We start from the raw sequence: 25,393 nt of genomic DNA, 5'->3' as shown, positions 1-25,393 counted from the left end.
CCCGTGGATAACCTCATGATGCTCCAGTTCTCCAGTTTCCACCCAAGACACATTAAAGAAGCCACCCCCTACAGACAGGCCTTCCAAGATCTGCTCAGATGACAGACACCTACAGATGCTGAAAAACACCCTCCTAAGAACAGGGTATGGTGCTCGATTCATTGGTCGACAGTCCCATTGTGTCACAGCAAAAAACCTCAGCGACCTCCTCAGAAGACAAACATGGGACACGGCAGATAGAGTACCCTTTGTGGTCCAGTACTTTCCCGGAGCAGAGAAGCTACAACATCTTCTCCGGAGCCTTCAACGTGTCATTGATGAGAATGAATATCTCGCCAAGGCCACCCCCACACCCCACCCTTCAAACAACCGCACAACCTCAAACAGACCATTGTCCGCAGCAAACTACCCAGCCTTCAGGAGAACAGTGACCGTGATACCACACAACCCTGCCACAGCAACCTCTCCAAGGCATGCTGGATCTTCAACACAGATGCCATCATCTCACGTGAGAACACCATCTACCAGATACATGGTACGTACACTGGCAACTCAGCCAACATTGTTGACCTGATATGCTGCAAGAAAGGATGTCCTGAGGCATGGTAGGTTGGGGAGACCGTGCAGACACGATGACAACAGATGAATGGACACCACTCAGCAATCAGCAGGCAGGAGTGTTCCCCTCCAGTTGGGGAACACTTCAGCAGTCACGGGCATTCAGCCTCTGATCTTCGGATAAGTGTTCTCCAAGGCTGTCTCCACAACACACGGCAACGCAGAATAGCTGAACAGAAACTGATAGCCAAGCTCTGCACACATGACAGCCTCAACCGGGATCTTAGTTCATAACTATCCGTTATCCTCACGACTTGCCTGGGCTTGCAAAATCTCACTAACTGTCCTGGCTGGAGACGATACACATTGTTTTAACCTGTGCTTAACCTTCTCTCCACTCACATTGTTTGTACCTTTAAGACTTGATTACCTGTAAAGTCTTGCATTCCAACCATTATCTTATAAGTTCAGTTTGTGTCTGTATATGCCATGTGTCTGTTTATGCTCTCGTTCACCTGAAGAAGGAGCGAGACTCCGAAAGCTTGTGCTGCCAAATAAATCTGTTGGACTTTAACCTGGTGTTGTGAGATTCTTACTGTGCTTACTCCAGTCCAATGCCAGCATCTCCGCATCCTGATTCATAGAATTATAGATAGTGCAGAAGCAGGCCATTTGGCCCATCGAGTCTGCACCGACCACAATCCCAAACAGGCCTGATCCCCATAACCCCATGTATTTACCCTCACTAATCGCCCTGACAATGAGGGACAATTTAGCATGGCCAATCCACCTAACCCGCACATCTTTGGACTCTGGGAGGCAACCAGAGCACCCAGAGGAAACCTACACAGACACAGGAGAATGTGCAAATTCCACACAAATGGTAACCCAAGCAATGAATTGAACCCAAGACCCCGGTGATGTGACACAGCAGTGCTAACCACTGTGCCACCCCATTTTGGAGTGTTACTCCACTTTGCTGTCTGCCACTCCTAACCCTTGACAAACTATCAGTCAAAAATTAACTCAGTCATGAACATATTCAGTAACCCAGCCTCCATTGCTTGCTGGGGAAGGGAATCCCAAGGACTAAGCTCTCTCAACCTATCCTCATAAGGCATGCCACCCAATCCAGGCAACATCTTTGTAAATCTCCTCTGCACCCTTTCAATGGCTTCCACATCCTTTCTATAATGAGGCGACCAGAACTGAGCACAGTACTCCAAGTGGGGTCTGACCAGGGTCTTAAACAGCTGCAGCATTATCTCCCGACTCCTAAACTCAATCCCAAAGACAAATGATATTCCGAGAGAAAAATTCCTTCTCACCTCCATTTTAAATGGGAGATGCTTTATTTTCAGCTATGCCACCTTGTTCTAGACCCCTTCAGAAGGGAAAAAGTCCTCCCAGCATCCACCCTGTCAGGTTCCTTTTAACCATATGTGTTTCAGTAAGATCACCTCTCAGTTTAAAACGCCAATGGATTTAGGCCTAATTTGTTCAACCTTTCTTCTTAAGATAACCTCTTCAACTCAGGGCTCAGTTTGATGAACCTTCTCTGAACTGCTTCTAATACCGTTATATTCCGCCTTCAGCATGGAAACAAAATGTGGTCTCACTAAGGCACTCTACAGTTGTAGTGACACTGCCCTACTTTTATATTCCATCCCCCATATAATACAGACAACCAATAGGTGTATAGTGGTTCATTTTGGCAGGTCAAATGGGATGAAGGAATATATTATTAAGGGTAAGACTCTTAGCAGTGTGGAAGATCAGAAGGATCTTGGGGTTGGGGTTCTTAGGACTCTCAAATTAGCTTCGCAGGTAGAGGATGTGATTAAGAAGGCGTATGGTGTACTGGCCTTCATCAATCGAGGAATTGAGTTTAGGAGTTGGGAGATAATGCTGCAGCTGTTTAAGACCCTGGTCAGACCCCACTTGGAGTACTGTGCTCCGTTCTGGTCGCCTCATTACAGAAAGGATGTGGAAGCCATTGAAAGGGTGCAGAGGAGATTTACAAAGATGTTGCTTGGATTGGGTGGCATGCCTTATGAGGATAGGTTGAGAGAGCTCAGCCTTTTCTCCTTGGAGAGAAGTGACCTGATAGAAGTGTATAAGATGTTGAGAGGTATTGATTGGGTGGATTCTCAGAGGCTTTTTCCCAGGGCTGAGTTGGCTGCCACAGTAGGACACAGGTTTAGGGTGCTGGGGAGTAGGTACAGAGGGGATGTCGGGGTAAGTTTTTCACTCAAAGGGTGGTGGGTGTGTGGAATCGGCTGCCGGCGGTGGTGGTGGAGGCGGATTCGATAGGGTCTTTTAAGAGACTTCTGGATGAGTACATGGGACTTAGTAGGATTGAGCGTTATAGGTAAGCCTTGTAGGTAAAGATGTTCGGCGCAACTTGTTGACCAAAAGGCCTGTTTGTGCTGCAGTTTTTCTATGTTCTTTGTTCTATTTCATTTGCCTTTCTAATTTCTTGCTTTACTTCATGTTAGCTTTTTGTGATCCATAGATCTCTCTGAACTGCAGCATTCTGCAATCTCTTCAAATAATTTAAATTATTTTATTTCAATAATCTTCTGCTTTTCTATTCTTCCTGTCAAAGTGGACAAGGTCACATTTGTCCATATTATGTTCAATCTGCCACATTTTCGTTCAACCCACCTATCTTGATCTGTTTGCAGACACTTTGTGTCCTTGTGCTTTCCTACCTTTGTGTTATCAACAAATTTAGCTACCATACACTCGACCCTTCCATCCATGTTATTGATTTGCATATTAATCCAAGTTTTTCATAGATTGTAAATGTTGAGGTCCTAGCACTGATCCTTGCAGCACTCGGTGTAATTCACTAGCCCAAAAACGACCAATTTATTCTGATTCTCGACCAACCAGTCCTATCTCCATGCTATTATGTTACCTCCAACACCATGAGCTCTGAACTTCTGTAAAAATCTTTTTATATGGTACTTTAACAAATGCGTGGAAATCCAAAGGCACCAGATCTACTTGTTCTTTTTTATTCTCCCTGCTTCTTGATTTCTCAAATAACTCTAATAAATTTGCCAACAATGATTTCCTTTTCACAAAACCATGTTGACTCTGCCTGATTGGATTGTGATGTTCCAAAGGTCTTGCTGTTGCCTTCTGACAAAAATGTTAGACTAACCAACCCTATAGTTTTCAGCTTTCCGTCTCCCATTCTTCTTGAATAGAAATGTTATATTTGCAATTTCGAAAGCTGCTGGGACCCTTCCAGAATCCAGGAAGAATTTTGGAGGAATGCAACCAAAGCATCCACTATCACTGCAGCCACTTTCTTTAAGACCTTAGAATACCGGTAATTAGGTCCAGGGGACTTGTACTCCCAATAGTTTTCCCAGTAACTAGGGTACAGGATGCTCCTACATCACATGGACAATTGTGGTTCAAGAAGGCGGTTTACCACATCTTCACAAGGGCAGTTAGGGATGTCAGTAAATGCTGGCCTGGTTAGTGATGCCAACATCCCGTGAAATATTAGGGCAGGAAACACATCTTCCCCTCTGCTCCAGCTGTCAGCATTCTAAACGGATGTTCCCTCCATGACACCCAAGCCCACTCCTCAATCAACACCCACACACCCACACCCACCCCCCCCCACACACACACACACACACACCCCCCCCCAATCATCCCTCAACACTTCATCCCCTTCCCATGCAGTCACAGCCCATTGACCTTATCTGTCCTCTCCAGTTAAGGCCCCAAACACTGCTTCCGGGTGAAACAACGATTTATTTGTACTTCTTTCAATTAGTATTCTGTATGCGCCCTCCTCTACATAAGGAAGACCAGACAAGCACTTCATGGAACACCTCCACTCACTTTTCAAGCATGACCCCGAGTTTCAACATTGAGTTCAACAATTCCAGATCATGAACTCTGTCCTCTGTTTGAATTCTAATTTTTTTTTGCCACACTGCTGGTCTGAACCTTGTTATTCAAGTTTTTGCTTTTGGACAGAATTGTTCATTATTCTGCTTTTCAGCACTGGGGACTCCCTTTGCATTTTGTTCCATGACATCTTTGTCATTTAATCTCTCCTGTCCTCAACCCTGTTCCAAACTTTCCCTTTTATTCTTCCTCCCCATGCCCCCTTTCACAGCATATTTCTACTCTTTTGTAGGAAGAAGATTCATACTTGATTCAATACTTTAATTGTTTCTCTCTCCACAGATTCTGCCAGACATATTGAAACCAGTGCTTTCTGGTTTTTTTTTTGGTTTCCAGCATCAGCAGTATTTTTGCTTTTATTTTAGTAAATTGGAGTGTTTGTGGTGACCCAATCCTCAGTGCTTTTTCACACGTCGTTCTACCTCAAGATAATCCAGTTGCAAAGGTTATGGCCCATTTTGGTTTGGCAAAATAACTGTTCTTTTGCAGGTGTTTTCCTTCTTGGAAGCAGCTTGATAAAAGCAAAGCAGCTTAAAAATTAAATCTCCATTAATAAACCGAGGCTCTTGAAAAATTCAGTTTTCATTTCTGACTTTCCCATTTACATAATTGCTAATTTTCAAATATCCCTCAGCAGCAGCAGTCAATCTATTATTGAGTTGCCTATTTATCATTCATCCTTATTACTTTAAATTGAAAAGCCTGACCCTGAATGTACATAGTTGCATTCAGAAATTCCACTCAACATAACAACAAGAGTAAACCATTCACCCTCTTAAGCTTGTTCCTCCATTTAACCAGAACATAGTTGAGTTTTATCTTTGTCTTAGATCCATAACCCTTAATACTCTTAACAGTGTATTATCCAACTTGCCTTGATTGATGTGACAGGATACTCAAGGGATCTTCTTTCTGTTAGTTGGAACATTTCTTGTTTCAAACCAAAAGATTCACTTAAGATATCTGGTCTCCCTTTAGCACATGGAAGTAATGGAGGACATGCTCAAGGACTTTCTGCTTGGAGAACACCTTCTGTTGGTTGGAAATCAGGTGAGCCCTCATTATTGACGGAGTGAATTTGTAGTTAATTACACAACATACCCATACCTCAATCAGTCATTGCACCTCTGTTCAACCCTGGGAAAAAATCCTCAGGGCCATGGAATGTAAAATGTGACCTTTGAATAGGTGATAAGCTACAGTATCAAATTAACAGCAGGTTAGATTGATTGGCCACGTTAAATTGCTCCTTAGTATCAGGGAGATTAGCAGACTAAATACATGGGGTTGCAGAGATGGGGTCTGGATGGGATTGTTGTCAGTGTAGGCCCAATGGGCTGAATAGCCTCGTTCTAAACTGTAGGGAGTCTATTTAACTTGTTAGTTTCCCAGTGTCAGATTTGGGGGCGCTCTGAAGGTTACTCTGAAAGAATTTGAAGGAAGAAAACCACTTCTAACTTCAGCGTAACCATTTCAAACACCCAGACTGAGCCCTGCACAGGACACCCCATCACCCGTGCTCTAACTCATCAACTAAAGGCTAGTCATGGCACAAATCAATTCCAGTGTCCTGGACTACCTGACCCACAACAATTTGCCTACCACCGCAACAGGTCCACAGCAGACACCATCTCCTTGGCCCTGCTGTTAACCCTGGAACACCTAGACAACAAGGACACCTATATTAGACTTCTATTTATTGACTACAGCTCAGCCTTCAACACCTTTGTTCCCATGAAACTCATCTCTAAACTCCATCGCCTGGGCCTCGGCACCTCCCTCTGCAACTTGATCCTGAACTTCCTAACCCACATACCACAATCAGTAAGGATAGGCAACAACACCTCCTCTATGATCCTCCTCAACACCAGTGCATCACAAGGCTGTGTTCTCAGTCCCCTTTTATACTCTTTATACACCTATGACTGTGTGGCCAAATTTGCCTCGAACTTGATGTTCACGTTTGCTGATGACACCATCGTAATGGGTCGGATCTCAAACAATGACAAGACAGAGTACAGAAATGAGATAGAGAATCTGGTGAATTGGTGCAGCAACAATAATCCCTCCCTCAATGTCAACAAAACGAAAGAGATTGTCATTGACTTCAGGAAGCGTAAAGCAAAACATACCCCTGACTACATCAACGGGGACAATAGTCCAGTACTCCCCCAGAGTGGAGAACCTACGACATCTTCTCCAGAGCTTTCAACATGTCATTGATGAAGACGAACATCTCACTAAGGCCACCCCCACACCCCCAGTTCTTGCCTTCAAACAACTGCACAACCTCAAACAGACCATTGTCCGCAGCAAACTACTCAGCCTTCAGGAGAACAGTGAAGACAGCATCTCACAACCCTGCCATAGCAACCTCTGCATGACGTGCTGGATCATCGACACGGATGCCATCATCTCACATGAGAACACCATCCACCAGGTACACGGTACATACACTTGCAACTCAGCCAACGTTGTCTACCTCATACGCTGTGGGAAAGGATGTCCTAAGGCATGGTACATTGGGGAGACCATGCAGATGCAACAGATGAATGAACACTGCTCGACAATCACCAGGCAAGAGTGTTCTCTTCTTGATGGGGAATACTTAAGCGGTCACGGGCATTCGGTCTCTGATCTTTGGGTAAGCTTTCATGACACACGACAATGCAGAGTCACTGAACAGAGACTGATAGCCAAGTTCCGCATGCATGAGGACGGCATCATCCGGGATCTTGGGTTCATGTCACACTGTCTGTAACCCCAATGACTTGCCTGGGCTTGCAAAATCTCACTAACTGTCCCGGCTGGAGACAATACGCATCTCTTTAACTTGTATTTAATCCTCCACTCACATTGTCTGTACCCTTAAGACTTGATTATCTGTAAAGACTTGCATTCCAACCATTATTTTGTAAATTGAGTTTGTGTCTTTATATGCCCTGTTTGTGAATTGAAATCCCACTCACGTGACAAAGGAGCAGTGAGCACTCTGAAAGCTAGTGGCTTTTGCTATCAAATAAACCTGTTGGACTTTAACCTGATGTTGTGAGACTTCTTACTATGTTTACCCCAGTCCATCTCCATATCTTGGTTATAGAAGACAGAGAGTAGTGGTGGAAGGGTATTTTCAGATTGGAAATCCTTAGTTTGTGGTGTTCCGCAGGGATCAGTGGTTTACAGCATGGAAACAGGCTTTTCGGTTCAACTTGTCCAAGTGCTGTGACCTTTGTTGTTTGTGGTGCATATGTAAATGATCTGGAGGAAAATGTGGGTGGTCTGATTAGTAAATTTGCGGATGACACGAAGGTTGCTGGAGTTGCTAACAGTGCCGGGGATTATCAGAGGATACAACAGGATATTGATAGATTGGAGACTTGGGCACAGAAATGGCAGATGGAGTTTAATCCAGACAAATGTGAGTTGATGCGTTTTGGTGGAACTAATTTAAGAGTGAATTATACTGTAAATGGCAGAACCTTTAAGAACATTAACATATAGAGATATCTGGGTGAGAAGGTCCACACTCCCTTCACACAGGTAGCCAAGGTGATTACAAAGCTATATGGCATGCTTGCCTTCTTCAGCTGGGGCATTGAGTACAAGATGGGTACATGAGTAGGGAGGGAATAAGGGACGCGGACCGAATATGGGCAGAAGGTTTTTTTTTAGTTAAGTGATCATGATCATGATCGGCACAGGCTTGGAGGGCCAAATGGCCTATTCCTGTTCTGTACTTGCCTTTGTTCTTTGTTCAGTTGTTTTTTTATTTTACCATGCGCACTTCATGCCAATCCATTTTGACTCCTCTCCCTAATTGTCATTATATTTAGCTCGTACTTCAGTTCATGAATCACTGGCGAATACATATGATATCGAATCATTGAAATTCCAGCATAGGAGATTATTTGATTTTTCAGATTTCTGCTGATCTTCAACTTGAGTATTTCCTCAAATTCTATTATCCTTCTTCTCCATTTCCTCCTTTTCTCCTTATCTTTTTGTTTTCTACCTTTAAAAATTCTGTCTAGCAGGACAAGAGGGCACAGCCTCAAGATAAGGGGGGGGGATGCAGTTTAGATCAGAGTTGAGGAGGAACTTCTTCACTCAAAGGGTGGTGAATCTCTGGAATTCTCTGCCCGTTGAAGCGGTGGAGGCTACCTCGCTAAATATATTTAAGTCACGGGTAGATAGGTTTTTGACAGACAAGGGAATTAAGGGTTATGGGGAGAGAGCGGGAAAGTGGAACTGATCCACTTCAGATCAGCCATGAAGTATATAATGGCGGGGCAGGCTCGAGGAGCTAGATGGCCTACTCCTGCTCCTTTTTCTTATGTTCTTAAAATTCCTTCACAAATGTTTTTCAATGATCCACTTTCTGCCTCAATTGCCCTTTGAAGAAGTGCATTCCATTCCTCTGTAAAATCTGAATTTCACCTTTATTCTTCAAGTAAAAATTTTGGAGCTATGCCTTCTTCTTACTGATTCAGCAACTGGTGGATATAATCTAGCATTATTTACTCTCTCTTAACCTCACAACATGTTGAACACTTCAAAGAGATTCTCCCTCAACCTTCGCTGCAAAAATCTTTTCCGACACACAACCGTGGCTACACGCCGAAGCTAACCATTGGCTGTAACATAATGTTGTCTTCCTTTCTTTTTGCATAACGTTTGTCCCTGCTGCTCCTATGAGTGCCAGTTCTCTTTCTCTAAAGTGATGCCCAGAGTCGAACTCGTTCAAAAACGACTGCAAATGCCAAAGCGTGGTGGTTTGGCTTTGGTTGGGTCATTGACGCAAGATAGCGAAAAGAAGTTCACTGGCTTTTTATTCTGACGAGATTTGTGCTGCACTAAGCATTAAAGATCAAAGCACAAAGCAATGTGTGCTTGAGAAGATCCATTAATTTTTAATGATGATTTTTTAAAAAATCATTATACGTTTTAGATCTGGCTGTGATACAGGAGAATTTCTCCAAAGCTATTTTCGACTTCATTTGAAGTTATTTTTCTATAAATTTGCATACATTTGCACATCAGAGAATTTCAATGAAAGCTATTTATGGCTTGTAATTAATTTAAAATGATATTTGATGATGGAAAGGCTAGCTACAGTAATCAAATGAAAACACGCATTTCTTCAATTGTAAATGTTTATTTTAAAGAATATTTTCTAGGAAACAGCATCAGCAATTAAGGTTAATTTGCATGTTCAACTCACTTACATTAGAATAGCACAAATTGATATTAATAATGAAGTGTGTGCCAGTGAAATTAGTGGCTAAATTTGCAAATAGGTCAGTAGTAGCATAAAGGATGCTTTCCAGTTAGAAGTTTTGAAAAAATCATATAGCTGTATAGATGAGTGAAAACTATCATTGTATTTTCGTTACTTTTATGTTATACAGTTCAAAGTGAGAAGGATAATCTTGTTTTATTTTGAAATTCAGAATTCATGTACAGAAAAACCATTATTCTTCAGTTATAAATGACTTTGGATTAAGCCCGAAGACTAATCGTGATAAGTCAAATGGTGTGTGAGCCCTCTAAGTCAGGAGGTTCCAAATTCATTTGTTTGCCCCATAAATGCATAATTTTGGATTTTTGAACACTTGTGTTAGTCAGATTATCAGTACAAGGGCTACATTTAGAGTTTTAGGGCCTCATTACAGAAAGGCAATTAAAACCATAGAAAGCATTGGTTTTCTAGGATGATATCAGGGATGAAAGCTATTGTTATCAGGTGAAATCTAGGACCATTTCCATTGGAGCAGGGAAGGTTAAGAGGAGATTTAATAAACGTTTTAAAATGAAGAGCTTTGATGGAATGAATATGGAAAGACTATTTCCCCTGGTAAGAGGGTTAGTGGTGAGGGATTATCAGTTGCAGTCTGAAGGAGAGAGGTGTGGAGAATTTTCTTCACATAGGGGGCTATTAAAAATGGAATGCTTTGCTACCAGGAGTAGTTGAGGCAGAGGTGACTACATCTTTTGCACACGGTGGCACAGTGGTTAGCACTGCTGCCTCTCAGTGCCAGGGACCCAGGTTTGATTCCCGGCTTTGGTCGCTGCCTGTGCAAGGTCTGCACATAGATCCCTGAAAGTTGGGAATCAAGTAGATAAGGTAGTTAGGAAGGCATACGGTGTCTTGGTGTTTATTGGTAGGGGGATTGAATTTAGGAGCCGCAACGTCATGTTGCAACTGTACAAAACTCTGGTGTGTCCGCACTTGGAGTACTGTGTGCAGTTCTGGTCCCCACATTATAGGAAGGATGTGGAGTCATTGGAGAGGGTGCAGAGGAGGTTTACCAGGATGTTGCCTGGTATGGAGGGAAGGTCCTATGAGGAGAGACTGAGGGATTTGGGGTTGTTTTCACTAGAAAGAAGGCGGCTAAGAGGGGACCTTATTGAAACATATAAGATGATTAGAGGTTTAGATAGGGTGGACAGTGATAGCCTTTTTCCTCGGATGGAGAAAGCTAGCACGAGGGGGCATAGCTTTAAATTAAGGGGTGGTAGATATAGGACGGATGTCAGAGGTAGGTTCTTTACCCAGAGGGTGGTGAGGGATTGGAATGCCCTGCCTGCTGCAGTTGTAGATGCACCTAGTTTGGGGGCGTTTAAGAGATCCGTGGATAGGTTTATGGACGGAACGGGATTGGTTTAGGTTAGAGGGTCATTGCTTTTTAAATTGGTCGGCGCAACATCATGGGCCGAAGGGCCTGTTCTGCGCTGTAATGTTCTATGTACGTTTTCCCCGTGTCTGCATGAGTTTCCTCCCACAGCCCAAAAGACGTGCTGGTTAGTTGGATTGGCCATGCTAAAATTTTCCCTCAGTGTACCTGAACAGGCACCGAAGGATGGTGACTAGGGGTTTTTCACAGTCACTTCATTGCAGTGTTAATGCAAACCTACTAGTGACACCAATAAAATAAACTCTTCAGAAAAAATGTACAACATCTTTGTGGCCTTGTTTCTCTTGATTTAAAAAGCTGATTGAAGGACAGAAATTCGAGTTTTAGGGGCAAAAGAGATTTTGTTGAATGAAAAGCTATGCGAAGTGATATCCTACAGGAATTATCTCAATGGTAGGGTTAAGGGGGCACCGTCAGAATTTGGCAATACCAGCCAGGACTTGCTAGTATGACCCAGGTAAGATCCCCAAACCCCTACCAAGATCGAACCCAGCACGCAATGACTTCTCAAGCCACGAGTGCAGCACAGGGAGTGGCCGCAGCTCCCAATGGTACTGCTGGCACTGAAGAACTGCTGGCCCCGATAGACGGTATCTCTCAGAGTGGGACTTGAGTGGGGACAGGTAATATTGAAAAATGTTGGACCTTCGGCATCATTGATTAGGAGATATGAGGGGTAGAGTAGAAATGGGTATGCATCCCATTTGATCAAATGTGATCTTTGTTTGAGCTTGGCTTTTCATCAACAAAGGATTAATCATAAAATCCCTATAATGCAGAAAGAGGCCATCTGGCCCATTGAGTCTGCGCCGACTCTCCGAAAGAAAAGCATCCCCGGCCCTAACCCCACACATTTGCCATGACAAATCTGCCTAACATACACATCTTTGGACTCTGGGAGGAAACTGGAGCACCGGAGGAAACCCACGCATATATGGGCAGAGCGTGCAAACTCCACGCAGAGAGTCACCCAAGGTTGGAATTGAACCCGGGTCCCTGGTGCTGTGAGGCAGCAATGCTAGCCACTGTGCCACCCCTAATGATAGATAAAGGAATAACAGACTGTGATGTATTCAAGTTTGCTGACAATATTCAATTTGGTGTCAGAGTAAGTGGGCGGCATGTTGGGACAGTGGTTCGTACTGCTGCCTCACAGTGCCAGGAACCCGAGTTCAATTCCCGGCTTGGATTACTGTCTGTGTGAAATTTGCAGATTCTCCCCGTGTCTGCAAGAGTTTCCTCCAGGTGCTCTGGTTTCCTCCCACAATCAAAAGATGTGCTGGTTAGTTGGATTGGCCGTGCTCAATTGCCCCTTAGTGTCAGGGGGACGAGCTAAGGTAAGTGCATAGGGTTATGGGGACAGGGCCTGGGTGGGATTGTCAGTGCAGACTTTATGGGCCAAACTGCCTCCTGGATTCTGTAATTCTATTCTATAATATAATTGCAAAGATGTATAGCTTGATTAAATGAGTGGTGAAAACTGTGACAGATTTTTTGGTGTGCAGCAGATTCTTCGAACCTAAGAAAGATGGATCAGAGCATTTTCTAAATGGTAAGAAGCTTGGAACTGTTAAGTCCAATGAGATTTAGGAATCCTTGCTCCTGGTTATCAAAATCCACAGAGAGGCATTGGATAATAGCATTGTTTGCTGGAGCAGACGAGTGAAGGAGCAGAGAGAGAGCTAAGATTTTACCTGTTAAAAACCTGTTTAAAATAAGTTTAAAGCACTTTGTTCTTTGTAGAACTGTTTAAAGCATTTATTGTATTTACTGCTTTAAGAATTCTGAGGGAGTGGTTAGAAGGGAGTTGTGGGCCAGACAGCTTTAAATCAGCGCCAGGTTTAAAAGGAGGCCTGGTGTAGACAGCGGGCAGCGGAGTGAGAGGGAAGCAGAGTGAGCTAATAGGGCTTAATATCAAAAAGGGCTTGAGGGAAAAAAGGCCAGGTGAGTTTGTCTGAAAAAACAAGGAAAAAAAAATAATTTTTTTCCAAAACTACTACAGTGAATAATGGAGGGGCATGTGATGTGTGGTTTCTGTATGATGTGGGAACTGGTGGACCCCAGGGTCCATCCCAGTGACCATGTCTGTAGTAAGTGCAGGTTGCTGGAGGAGCTCCAGCTCAAGGTGGATGAGCTGGCCTCTGAGCTACAGATGCTGAGGCTCATCAGGGGGAGAGAGGGTGCCATTGTCAATGGGGTGCAAGTGACATCCACCCCCCCTAGACTGGCTAACTCTAAGGGTCAGGGACAAGAGGGGGCTGCTAGGAGGAGGAAGGGGGGTGAGGAGCAGAGGCCTCAGCCTCTTAATCTGCATAACAGGTTTGAGGCTCTTGCTTCCAGTCTGGAAGAGGACGAGGCAGGTGAGGTTGGTGAGCAAACTGCACACGGTACAGTGATGCAGCAGGACATAGGCAAAGAGAAGGGGAAAAGGAACGTAGTTGTAATTGGGGATAGTGGGGTGAAGGGGATTGACACTGTCCTTTGTCACAATGACAAAGTGCACAGAAGGGTGTGATGTCTGCCTGGTGCTCGGGTACGGGATGTCACAGCTGGGCTGCAGAGGAACCTGGGGTGGGAGGGTGAGAATCCGGTCGTTGTGGTACACGTGGGTGCCGGCGACATAAGCAAAATGCAAACTGAGGATCTGGGGAGGGAGTATGAAAAGCTGGGAATGGAATTAAAAAGTAGAACCGACAAGGTGGTTATCTCTGGGCAACTGCCTGAACCGAGTGCAGACGGGCGTAAGGTTGACAGGATTAAGGAAGTGAATGGGTGGCTCAGGGATTGGTGTGGGAGGAATGGGTTTGAATTTATGGGGCATTGGCACCAGTATTGGGGTAGGTGGGACCTGTTCGGGCGGGATGGGGTTGGTCTGAACCGTGCTGGGACCAGAGTGCTGGCGAATCGAGTAAAGAGGACTGTAGACAGGGCTTTAAACTAATTGGGGGGGGAGGGTGCGAGGGTAGGTGACGTTACGAGGCCTAAAGTTAAGGATAGGGTACAGGTAAGGGAAGAGGCTGAGGATGTCCCAATAATAGAGGGAGTAGGGGGCGTGAGTATGGTTGGTGGCGTTACGGCAAATAGGGTCCAGGTGAAGGCTGGGATGAAAGCGCTTTATCTGAATGCACGAAGCATTCGGAATAAAGTGGATGAGCTGGTGGCGCAGATCAGCACAAATGGATATGATCTGGTGGCCATTACAGAGACGTGGCTGCAAGGTGACAGGGACTGGGAGCTGAATGTACAGGGGTATCAAGTGTTTAGGAAGGATAGGCAGGAGGGAAAAGGGGGGCGCGTAGCTCTGCTGATTAAGGATAGCATCAAGGTGGTGGCAAGGGATGATATTGGAGCCAAGGAGCAGAACGTGGAATCGTTGTGGGTGGAGATTAGGAACAGCAAAGGGAGGAAGACGCTGGTGGGTGTCGTCTATAGGCCCCCGAATAATGATCTGGAGGTGGGGCGGGCTGTTAACGCGCAAATAAGTGCGGCATGCAGGAATGGGACGGCCGTAGTTATGGGAGATTTCAATCTGCATATTGATTGGTCGACCCATGTTGGACGCGGTGGGCTCGAGGAAGAGTTCTTGGAATGCTGCCGGGATAGTTTCCTGGAACAGTGTGTGTTGGAGCCGACGAGGGAGCGAGCTATCTTGGATCTGGTGCTATGTAATGAGGCAGGTAGAATTAGGGACCTTGCGGTGAAGGATCCTCTTGGAGAGAGTGATCATTGTATGGTGGAGTTTCTGGTGCAGATGGAGGAGGAGAAAGTGGGTTCCCGGACACGCGTACTTTGTTTGGGTAGAGGGGAGTATGGTAGGATGAGAGAAGAATTGGCGAATGTGGACTGGGGGAGCGCGTTGGAGGGAGGGTCTGCTGAGGAGCAGTGGAGGATCTTTAAGGAGATCTTTCTTGGTGCTCAGCGGAAATTTATTCCGATGGTCAAAAAGGACCATAGGAGGAGAGGTAATAAGCCGTGGATAACGAAGGAGGTGAAGGAAAGTGTTAAATTAAAAGCGGAGGAATTTAGAGTAGCTAAGAGTAGTGGGCAAGAAGAGGATTGGGAGAGGTTTAAATGTCAACAAAGATTGACAAAGACGTTGATAAAGAAGGGTAGGAGAAACTATGAAGCTGGGCTAGCGCTTAATATAAAAAAGGATAGCAAGAGTTTTTATAAATATATAAAAAGGAAGAGGCTGGCTAGGGTGAACGTTGGTCCTTAAGAGGATGAGAAAGGGGACCTAGTGGTAGGGGATGGGGATATGGCTAAGGTATTGAATAACTTTTTTGTTTCTGTCTTCACGGAGGAGGACGTGAATAATTTGCCGGGTGTTAGCCATGGAAAGGTGGTAGGACTGGAGGGTCTTAATGACATTACTGTTACTAGAGAGGCGGTGCTCGACAGACTGGAGGGGCTGATTGTGGACAAGTCCCCAGGACCGGATGGAATGCATCCGAGGGTTCTGAAAGAAATGGCGGAGGTGATAGTGGATGCCTTGGTGGTTATTTTCCAGACGTCGCTGGATTCCGGGGAAGTGCCGGAAGATTGGAAAACGGCTAATGTTACGCCGTTGTTTAAGAAGGGTGCCAGGCAAAAGGCAGCGAATTATAGGCCTGTTAGTTTAACGTCTGTGGTAGGTAAAATGTTAGAATCCGTCATTAAGGAGGAAATTGCGAGGCATCTTGAAGGGAATTGCTTGATAGAGCAGACGCAGCACGGTTTCATTAAAGGGAAGTCGTGTCTGACAAATTTACTGGAGTTCTATGAGGATGTGAATAGGGCAGTGGATAGAGGAGAGCCGGTGGATGTGGTCTTTCTGGATTTTCAGAAGGCGTTTGACAAAGTACCTCACAGGAGATTATTGCAGAAGGTCGGGGGACATGGAGTTGGGGGTAGGGTGTTAGCGTGGATAGAGGATTGGTTGTCAAATAGGAGGCAGAGAGTGGGGGTCAACGGGTGCTATTCGGATTGGCGGATGGTGACTAGTGGAGTGCCCCAGGGGTCGGTGCTGGGGCCTCAGCTTTTTACCATTTATATAGATGATCTGGAGGAGGGAACCGAGTGTAGGGTGTCGAAATTTGCGGATGACACCAAGATTGGGGGAACGGCAAATTGTGCGGAGGGTGTGGAGAGTCTGCAGAAGGATCTAGATAGGATGGGCGAATGGGCCAGGAAATGGCAAATGGAATTTAATGTTGGCAAGTGTGAGGTGGTCCACTTTGGTAGGAAGAATGGTAGGACGGACTATTACTTACGGGGTGAAAAACTGCAGCAGGCGACGGTGCAGAGGGACCTCGGGGTCCTTGTGCATGAGTCGCAAAAACCCAGCTTGCAGTTGCAGCAGGTGGTCAGGAAGGCGAATGGGTTGCTGGCCTTCATAGCGAGGGGGATTGAATATAAAAGTAGGGAGGTCTTGCTGCAGCTGTATAGGGCATTGGTGAGGCCGCACCTGGGGTACCGTGTGCAGTTTTGGGCGCCGCACCTGTGCAAAGATATTTTGGCCTTGGAGGGAGTGCAGAGGAGGTTTACTAGGCTGATACCGGAGTTGAGGGGGTTGAGCTATGAGGAGAGGCTGAATAAACTAGGCTTGCACTCGTTAGAGTTTAGAAGAATGAGGGGAGATCTCATTGAGACGTATAAGATGATGAAGGGGATGGATAGGATAGAGGTGGAGAGACTCTTCCCGCTCAAAAAAGACAGTAGGACTAGGGGGCACAGCCTCAAGATAAAGAACGGAGTTGAGGAGGAACTTCTTCACTCAAAGGGTGGTGAATCTCTGGAATTCTCTGCCCGTTGAAGTGGTGGAGGCTGCCTCGCTAAATATTATTAAGACGCGAGTTGATGGGTTTTTGATAAGAGAGGGGATTAAGGGTTATGGGGAGAGGGCGGGAAAGTGGAACTGAGCCACGACAGATCAGCCATGATCTTATTGAATGGCGGGGCAGGCTCGAAGGGCTAGATGGCCTACTCCTGCTCCCATTTCTTATGTTCTTATAACGTGGGCCACTTTTCGTACCTTGGGAGCCTTAGGTCAGTGAGGCCAAACATTGATAATGAGGTCCAATGCCGCCTTCAATGTGCCAGTGTAGACTTTGGTCACATGAGGAAGAGAGTATTTGAAGACCAGGACTTCAGACCCAGCACCAAGCTCATTGTCCATGGAGCAGTAATGATACCCATCCTCCAAAATGGTTCAGAGATGTGGATAGTGTACAGCAGGCATCTCTAAACCTGGGAAAGTACCACCAGTGCTGCCTCGTAAGATCCTGTAAATCCACTGACAGGATAGGTACATCAACATCAGTGTTATTGCTCAGGCCAACATCAAAGTATTGACCAGCTCCGCTGGGCAGAACCACATCATCCGCATGCCTGACACGAGACTTCTGAAACAATCTACTCAGAGCTTCAACATGGCAAGTGAGCCCCAGAAGAGCACAAGAAATGCTTCAAGGGAATGCTCAAAGTCTTCTCAATAAAGTGCAACATCCCCACAGGCACCTGAGAATCCCTGGCTCAAGATCGCCCAAAGTGAAGGAAAAGCATTTGTGAAGGAGCTGAACATCGGCAAGAGCAAGCTGAAGCCAAATGTTGATAGTGAAAGGAGGGTGCAGTGACCTGGGCACCCCACCTACCTACTCCTCCAACCGCCATCTGTCCCACTTGGGACAGAGACTGCAGGTCACACATTGGACTCTTCAGTCAACTGAGAACTCATTTTTAGTGTTGAAGCAAATCATCCTCGACTCTGACGGTGAGAAGAAGCCATGTCAGCAAGGATATTTTAGCTCAGGATGGAATGCAGGGCAAATTTACTTGATTAATACTTGGAAATGACAGGGGTAGAATTATGAGAATGAATTGAATAGACTAGATTTGTATTGCTTTAGTGTTACAGAATATGGATGATCTAATTTAGCTTTTTAAGATGATTAAAAGAACTAGGAATTCATCTTGAAGCCTTGATGAGGCAAGCAGGTGTGAGTGGGAATGGAAATTCACACTGCCAGCTGGCATGTTGGTTTGCCTGCTCCATCCTGCCCCTGAGCAGTTTTCCTGGCAGCCGAATATGTGGGTGCCAGAGCTACCTGCCAGTAAGTGATGGGTAGCCAGTGAAGAATCCTTGAAAGTTTATTAAGGTCTGTTGTTCTGGCCCTCCAGGGATTAGTCACGCAAGCTGCCTGGAGGCCTGAATTCCTTGATTCAGCTTCAGCTGTTGGCCCGTCCTGTGTAGGGGCTCCCCTCCTAATGAAGGCCTGGCTGCTGAGGACCTTTTTTTAAAGTTTAAAACATGGGAGATAAGGAATCTCCATCCTGAAGTACCTGCTCGCCTACTTGAAAAGGCAGCCTGAAAAGTGATCAAGGTCCTAGAAGACTCCCTCTTATATCACAGTGGTTAGCACAGCTGTCTCACAGCTCCAAAGACCCTGGTTCAATTCCAGCCTTGAGTCACTGTCTGTGTGGAGTTTGCACATTCACCCCATGTCTGCATGGGTTTGCACTGGGTGAACCAGTTTCCTCCCACAGTCCAAAGGGGGATTAGCAGAGAAAATATGAGGGCTGGCAGGAGTAGGGTCTTGATGGACCAAATGCCCTCCTGCACTGTAGGGATTCTTTGATTCTATTGTGCTGTAGTGATCTCTCAAGAATGCTCCAATTCCAACACATTGTGACCATACAGTGAATTGCTGTAGCTGTGGGATTTTGTGACAGTGGGTGCTGCTGGTTCATAGAATGTTATTTTCACTCTTCTGGCGTATCTGTATCTGAGTATGTATGGAAGCTCTTCTGATGCTGGTTTTCCATAATTGCATGTACTTCAGTATTGCAGAACATTCCTTATTCTGCATCCAGCAAAAAAATACAAGTTCTGATCGATCAAGCACACATGCAGTTCATGCATTTGTGGTTTACTATTGTGTATTCCACTTCTACACAGGACTCAGCCATTAAAAGCGACCTATTTCAAAATAGTACATAAAGCAATGTATTTGTATAGCAGTCTCTCAGATTGGAAATGGAATTCTTGTAGGAAACTGCATGTTAAGCACTTGCACAGATGTATTTTGGAGGGGCAGTGTTGGAAGTAGTTTCCTACTCTCAGACCTGAGGACCTATGTCATTGTATTGGTTCGATTTTCCCATCTCAAGGCTCTTTGTTCATCGCATTGAGTTTCTTGTTGTTAAATGTTTGGAACTAAGTCTTCAGCTTCTCTTTAAGAATAACTTGGATCAAACAACATCAGAGCCCAGACATTGTGCTAATTAATGAGGCCTGTCTGGGTATTTCTGCTCCTTTATCCAACAGCTTAGTGTGTAGGCTTTAACCTTGTAGCACCAATCCCCTGCCCTTTAGACAGTCATTTGGAGAGCCACCAAAGCAGGCAAAATGAAACTGGGACATCGACATGCAAAGGGCTAAAACAGAAACTGGTATCCTACCCTGAGCTATGCCTTCTACACTGACCAATTTAATAGTGTTTAAAGCGCCTCAGTATCTCCACATTTGATTTGATTTATTATTGTCACATGTATTAACATGCAATGAAAAGTATTGTTTCTTACATGCTATAACAGATAAAACATACGATTCATAGAGAAGGAAACAAAAGAGTGCAGAATGTAGAGATACAGTCATAGCTAGGGTGTAGAGAAAGATCAATTTAATGCAAGGTAAGTCCATTCAAAAGTCTGACAGTAGCAAAGAAGAAGTTGTTCTTGAGTCAGTTGGTACGTGACCTCAGACTTTCGTATATCTTTCCCGAAAGAAGAAGGTGGAAAAGAGAATGTCCGGTGTGCGTGGGGTCCTTAATTATGCTGGCTGCTTCGCTGAGGCAGCGGGAAGTGTAGACAAAGATGCAGTTCAGTAACTCACTATGGCTTCTGTGATAACTCTGAAACCAGCTGGATTGACAAAGACACCATCAACTCCAAGATGTACAGCATTCAGATTTGGAAATAAATTGCTACTCTGCCATTGTCGCCAGGTGCAATCCTGGAACTCACAACTGAAATAATCCTGAGAGGCTGGTGTCCCTTCACCAGCTTCCTTTTATTTGCAGACTTATTTCCACTTCCTGAAAGTGCTTCAGTTACAAACTCAGAATCCGGAGTGTCAGTAGACCTGACACTCCTCGTAATATATCATTACAATGACTGAACATCATCTTGGGAAAACCCTCATCATATATGGTCTAAGATATTGGCCGTCATCAATATCCTAAGGGCACTTTCTCTGCACCCTAGCTATGACTGTAACACGACATTCTGCACTCTTTCACTTTGTTCTCTATGAATGGTATGCTTTGCCTGTATAGCGCTCAAGAAACAATACTTTTTACTGTATGTTAATACATGTGACAACAATAAATCAAATCAAATCAAAAACTAGGCATGAGCAAAAACTTTCAGCTCTGACCGTGATGTTCACATGTTGAGCACTAAAATTTAAACATGTTCCTATTAGAAGCCTGGCAGCTCCAACATTGCATGAGAGTACAATTCAGAAGAGTATTTAAATGGATTCACTTTTGTTGATGGGAGGCTGAAATTTTATACTTGTGTGTTAAACACTTCTCAACCATTGCCCTTATTAAGTAATTTCACAGCAGATGTAGCATGCTCTGAAAACAGTTTCCTGTGCTTTACATCAGTAAGATTCATTCTTCACACCAGCCATCTCAGGCTCTCTTGATTGAGCTTGCTGATTTGTGGGGCTATGTTGCCTAGGAACAATATTGAGATTGATTTACCTATTTGACCTGCAAATCTTACAGGCACACAAACTGTAATTCCCACAAAACTCAAAAACTTAGATGATTGAAATTGTTCATTGGTCACTTATTTTTAATAATGCAAAAGTCTTGATAATAACCGTTGAATTCCAATTAGATGGAGTGTCTCTATCATCCCCAGGTGGAGAGGTGCTCTGGAGTCTCTTCCAGTGCAGCTGCACAATGCATCACCAAGGAACATGATTTTGCCTCTCTGCTGGTTCCTGATCTTTAGTGAAGCTCCATGTTTCTGCTCTACACACGCCTTCAATAGATGCATGTAGCTTTTTCGATGTACTAACCCATAGGACCATAGGGTGATCTCAAAACTGAGTTGCACTACCCAGATGGTTAAATGTATGTTACTGCTTCCACTACTGTGCCTGCACTGCTTGTTAAGTATTAGTCTTACTTAAATTTTATGCCCAATAATAGATCAGATATTTGACTGTTGTTTCTTTGAATTATTATTTGTTAATGGTCACTGTTTATCATTTATATAGGGTGTGGGCAAAAACAAGATTGTTGACCATTTCCTACATTTATTGAACAGACCCAGGGAATATTTACAGCTTCACAGGTAAGTGTTGACTGTTCAAATTATAAGTAGTGGGCATTATTCTTGACATGCCTAATTTGCTGAGGGCCCAACATTTGTTAACAACTGCCCTAGCACAGCAACTCTTTCCCTAGAGCTGGGCATTACCATCGGTAGCAATTTATAAGAAGAAAGAGCCCAACTTTTACCTTGTAATTTTAATGGGGATACAAGGAGAAAGAGACATTGGACACAAACTTTTGAAGGTAACAGGTTAATAAAGCTCACGGAATCCTAGGCACAAAAGTCAGGAAGTTATGATAATTTTACCAGCCTGTTCATGTTCTGATCATAGAATCCCTACAGTGCAGAAGGAGGCTATTTGGCCCATCAAATCTGCACCAACTCTCTGACAGAGCATCTTACCCAGGCCCCTTCCCCCACCCTACCCCTGTAGATCCGCACATTTATAATAGTTAATCCATCTGGCCTACCCATCTTTGGACACAAAGGGGCAATCAACCTGACCTGCACATCTTTGGAGTGTGGGAAGAAACCGGAACACCCGGAGGAAATCCATACAGACACGTGGAGAACGTGCAAACCCCACACACACAGTCATCCGAGCTGGAATTGAACCTGGGTCGCTGGAGCTGTGAGGCAGCAGTGCTAATCACTGTGCCACTGTGTTGCCCCACTGCTTAAAATTCAGTAATCTGAATAACCTGGTTAGTCATGTTACAAAGTATTTTATCTCTAAGTATTCTCTTGATGTGTAAGAATACAACATGCCATGTATGAAGTATTGGCATTCTGTACTCAATGTAGGTTGTGCTGCACATTTTAAATGAAGATAATGGTCAGTAAGATCTTTGAAGGCCACAAGTTTTAGTTCTTTAGATTAGCAGTTTTTTTTAAGCCACGCTGTCCATGAAATAAACCTTCTGGCCGAACTGAAGGTTGAACAGTACATTTCAGTAACAAACGAAACTGGGACACCTGCAGTGCAGCTGTGTTTCTAAAAATATTCAGGGTCATTATCTGCATTCCCAGTGAAATTAGTTGTGAAATTCTTGCTGATTTTTGTCCAGCTTGCCTACCTCCCAGTGGGTGAAGAATCACGAGACTGTTTTCTCTTGTTCAGTCAGTAACAATCTACAATAGCTGCCTGCTCCTACTTTTGGAATGGTAATGTTGGAAAAAGTGCATTTTATATCATGCCTGTCACAACCTCAATTTGTCACAAAGCTTTCCTACCAAGGGTAGTCATATTATCAGTTGTGGACCATTTATCCCCTTGAGTTTGCTGTTCATACAGCTGCCTTTGCTCTGTATGATAACTTTGTTTCATTGAAATCATATCAGGTTTGCAATTAAAGTTAGTAATTGCTCTAACATCAGTTACCATAAACATAAGAGAGTTCCACTGCCCTTTATGTAAAAATGTTACATGATGTCAGTCCTGAATGACATCGATCTAATTTGTAGGCTCTGTCCTTTTTGTTCCTAGACTTCTCAATCAGCAGAAATAGGCTGGAATTTTCCAGCCCACTCCCTGCAGCGGGTTTTCCTGCAGCAAAGGGGGATCTTCTTTGATTACCGGCAGGACCATCTGGTCCCACCAAAATCTACAGCCTTTTGCATGGCTTGCCCACCTCACCACTGGGAAACCTGTGGTAAGGGTCGATTTCAGTGGGACAAGAAGACCCTGCTGGTGGGAAGGGAGGAAATATCGCACCTGTAGTTTCTCATTGTCCACTCTGTCACTTGGAGCAATAAAACTTTTATCAGGAGCCTCCTGAGGATATGAGAAGATGCTAAATCAATGCAAGTTTATTTTTCTATAATTCATCGATAGAAGCTTAGAATCAAGCAATTGAGCCCACCATGCCTATGGCTCCTTGAAAACTTATCCAATCATTCCCATTGCCCTTCTATTTCCCCATTACCCTGCATTTTCCCCCTTTTAAGTATATATCCAGTTTCCTGATGGAAGACGCCGTGGTATAACAAATAGTCACTGTTTCTAATTGTGTATCTTTTCTGTGTTTAGCTTTATCACGATCAGCCATGTTTCTACTGTATTTGATTAATTTATGATAAAAGTCTGTTGCCTGTAAATCACATTTTTCGTTCGTTGTCAACTGATTTTGTGACGTGTTGTTTTACTTTATTTCAGAGACACCACCGTGCAGAGTCTCACTCTACAGCCATCAGTTCAACATGGAGTTATCACATATGAAGATTCTCCTCTGGTTTGTTTTAACATATTTCAAATTAATTAAACATATAATAACCAGACGCATCTCTTTCTGATTTAAGGTAAAATGGATTAAAGTAGCAAAAAGCATTTGTGTTTCTAATGCTTTGAACACAGTAGTGTAATCAGACAGAATTTGATATCATCACCCAGAAAGGGATATTAGGATGGATAACTAAACACTTGGTCAAAGAGGTGGGTTTTAAGGAACAACCACAGACAGAAATTTTCAGTCGGAATTGAAAGAACTTGAGGCTTAGGCATCTGAAGGGCTGGTTGTCAATGGAAGAGTGATCAAAATCTGGGTTGGGCAAGAGGCCAGAAGGAATACAGGTATCCTGCAGGATGTAGGGCTGGGCGAGGAAATACTATAGGGAGGAGCAAGGCTACGGAGAGATCTGTATGATAGGTAGCACTCATTGTGCTTCAATGATGTTGTTTTTGGATGATTCTATTTGACTCTAATGTCAGCTGTGCTTCTGTCAGTAGCACCCTGAGTCACAAGGTTCAGGGTTCAAGTTTTATTTCAGGACCAAAGCACAAAACTCAAAGCTGACATTCAACGTGCATTTGTGAGGGAATGGTGCAGTGTGGGGTTTTTTCGTTCATTTATGAGATGTAAGGATCACTGGCTAGGCCATCATTTATTGCGCATCCCTATTTGCCCTTGAGAAGATGGTGGTGAGCTGCCTTCTTGAACCGTTGTTGTCCCTGAAGTGTAGGTATACCAGCTGTGTTATTAGGGAGAATGTTCCAGGATTTTAACCCAATAACAGTGAAGGAATGGCAATATCTTTCCAAGTCAGGATAGTGATTGACCAGGTGGTGTTGTTCCCAGGTATCTGCTGCCTTTTTCCAAGGAACTCCTGCTGTGCATCCTGTAAATGATGCGCACAGCTGCCACAGTTCATTGGTGCAGGGATTGAATGTTTGACGGTGGGGTGCCAAGCAAGCGGGATGCTTTGTCCTGGATGGTATCAAGCTCTTTGAGTGTTGTTGGATCTGCAATCATCTAGGCATGTGGAGAGTATTCCATTACACATGCTTTTTAGATGGTTCACAGGCTTTGGGGAGTCAGGAGATGATTTACTTGTTGTAGGATTCCTAGCCTTTGACTACAAAGTCTTTCTGAGGCTCTATCTGCTTCGACTACCCCAAAGGGTAAATGTGAAAGATCCCATGGCACTGTTTTAAAGGAGTGCAGGGCAGCTATTCCCAGTGTCCTGACTAGTTTATCTTCAGTCAAGATCATAAAAAGAGATCTTTACCTTCCTGTTTCTGGGAGCTTGCAGTATGCTAATTGAATGCTGTATTTCTTACATTGCCGCAACGAGTACTATTCAGAGGTACTCATTGGCTACAAAGCATGGGATGTTCTGTATTCATGCAATATGAATGCATGTCTTGCTTTTTTTCTCATGGATTTTACCTCTGAGCATTTTGAGATGTTTGTCAATATTGAAAGTGTTATAAACAGTTTGTTGTGAGCTACATACTGGAGGATATAAAGCCAGTCTTTTAGGCACAGTTGTAGCATGTAATCAAATCAACACACAACTTTACTTAGAACCCCATAAGATTGTAGCTGGTGGGCGTATGACAGCCTATCCTAAATCAGTGTAATTTCTGAACC

General features: G+C 44.2%; 1 protein-coding gene across 1 annotated transcript in view; it reads left to right on the top strand.

Annotated features, from left to right (window-relative positions):
• vwa8 (von Willebrand factor A domain containing 8) overlaps positions 1–25,393 on the top strand; it is a 329,616-nt gene that overhangs the window by 141,624 nt on the left and 162,599 nt on the right. The window contains exons 20-22 of the mRNA XM_080204136.1: positions 5,476–5,547; positions 21,466–21,542; positions 23,680–23,755. Of these exons, the coding sequence (XP_080060262.1) occupies positions 5,476–5,547; positions 21,466–21,542; positions 23,680–23,755 (225 nt within the window). The remainder of the gene's footprint in view (positions 1–5,475; positions 5,548–21,465; positions 21,543–23,679; positions 23,756–25,393) is intronic.

This window comes from Carcharhinus amblyrhynchos, chromosome 15 (genome assembly GCF_965287045.1).
Source record: "Carcharhinus amblyrhynchos chromosome 15, sCarAmb.v2.hapA, whole genome shotgun sequence".
Classification (NCBI taxonomy): Eukaryota; Metazoa; Chordata; class Chondrichthyes; order Carcharhiniformes; family Carcharhinidae; genus Carcharhinus; species Carcharhinus amblyrhynchos.
The sequence above is the reverse complement of the archived record's forward strand: the minus strand, read 5'-3'. Positions and strand labels throughout refer to the sequence as shown.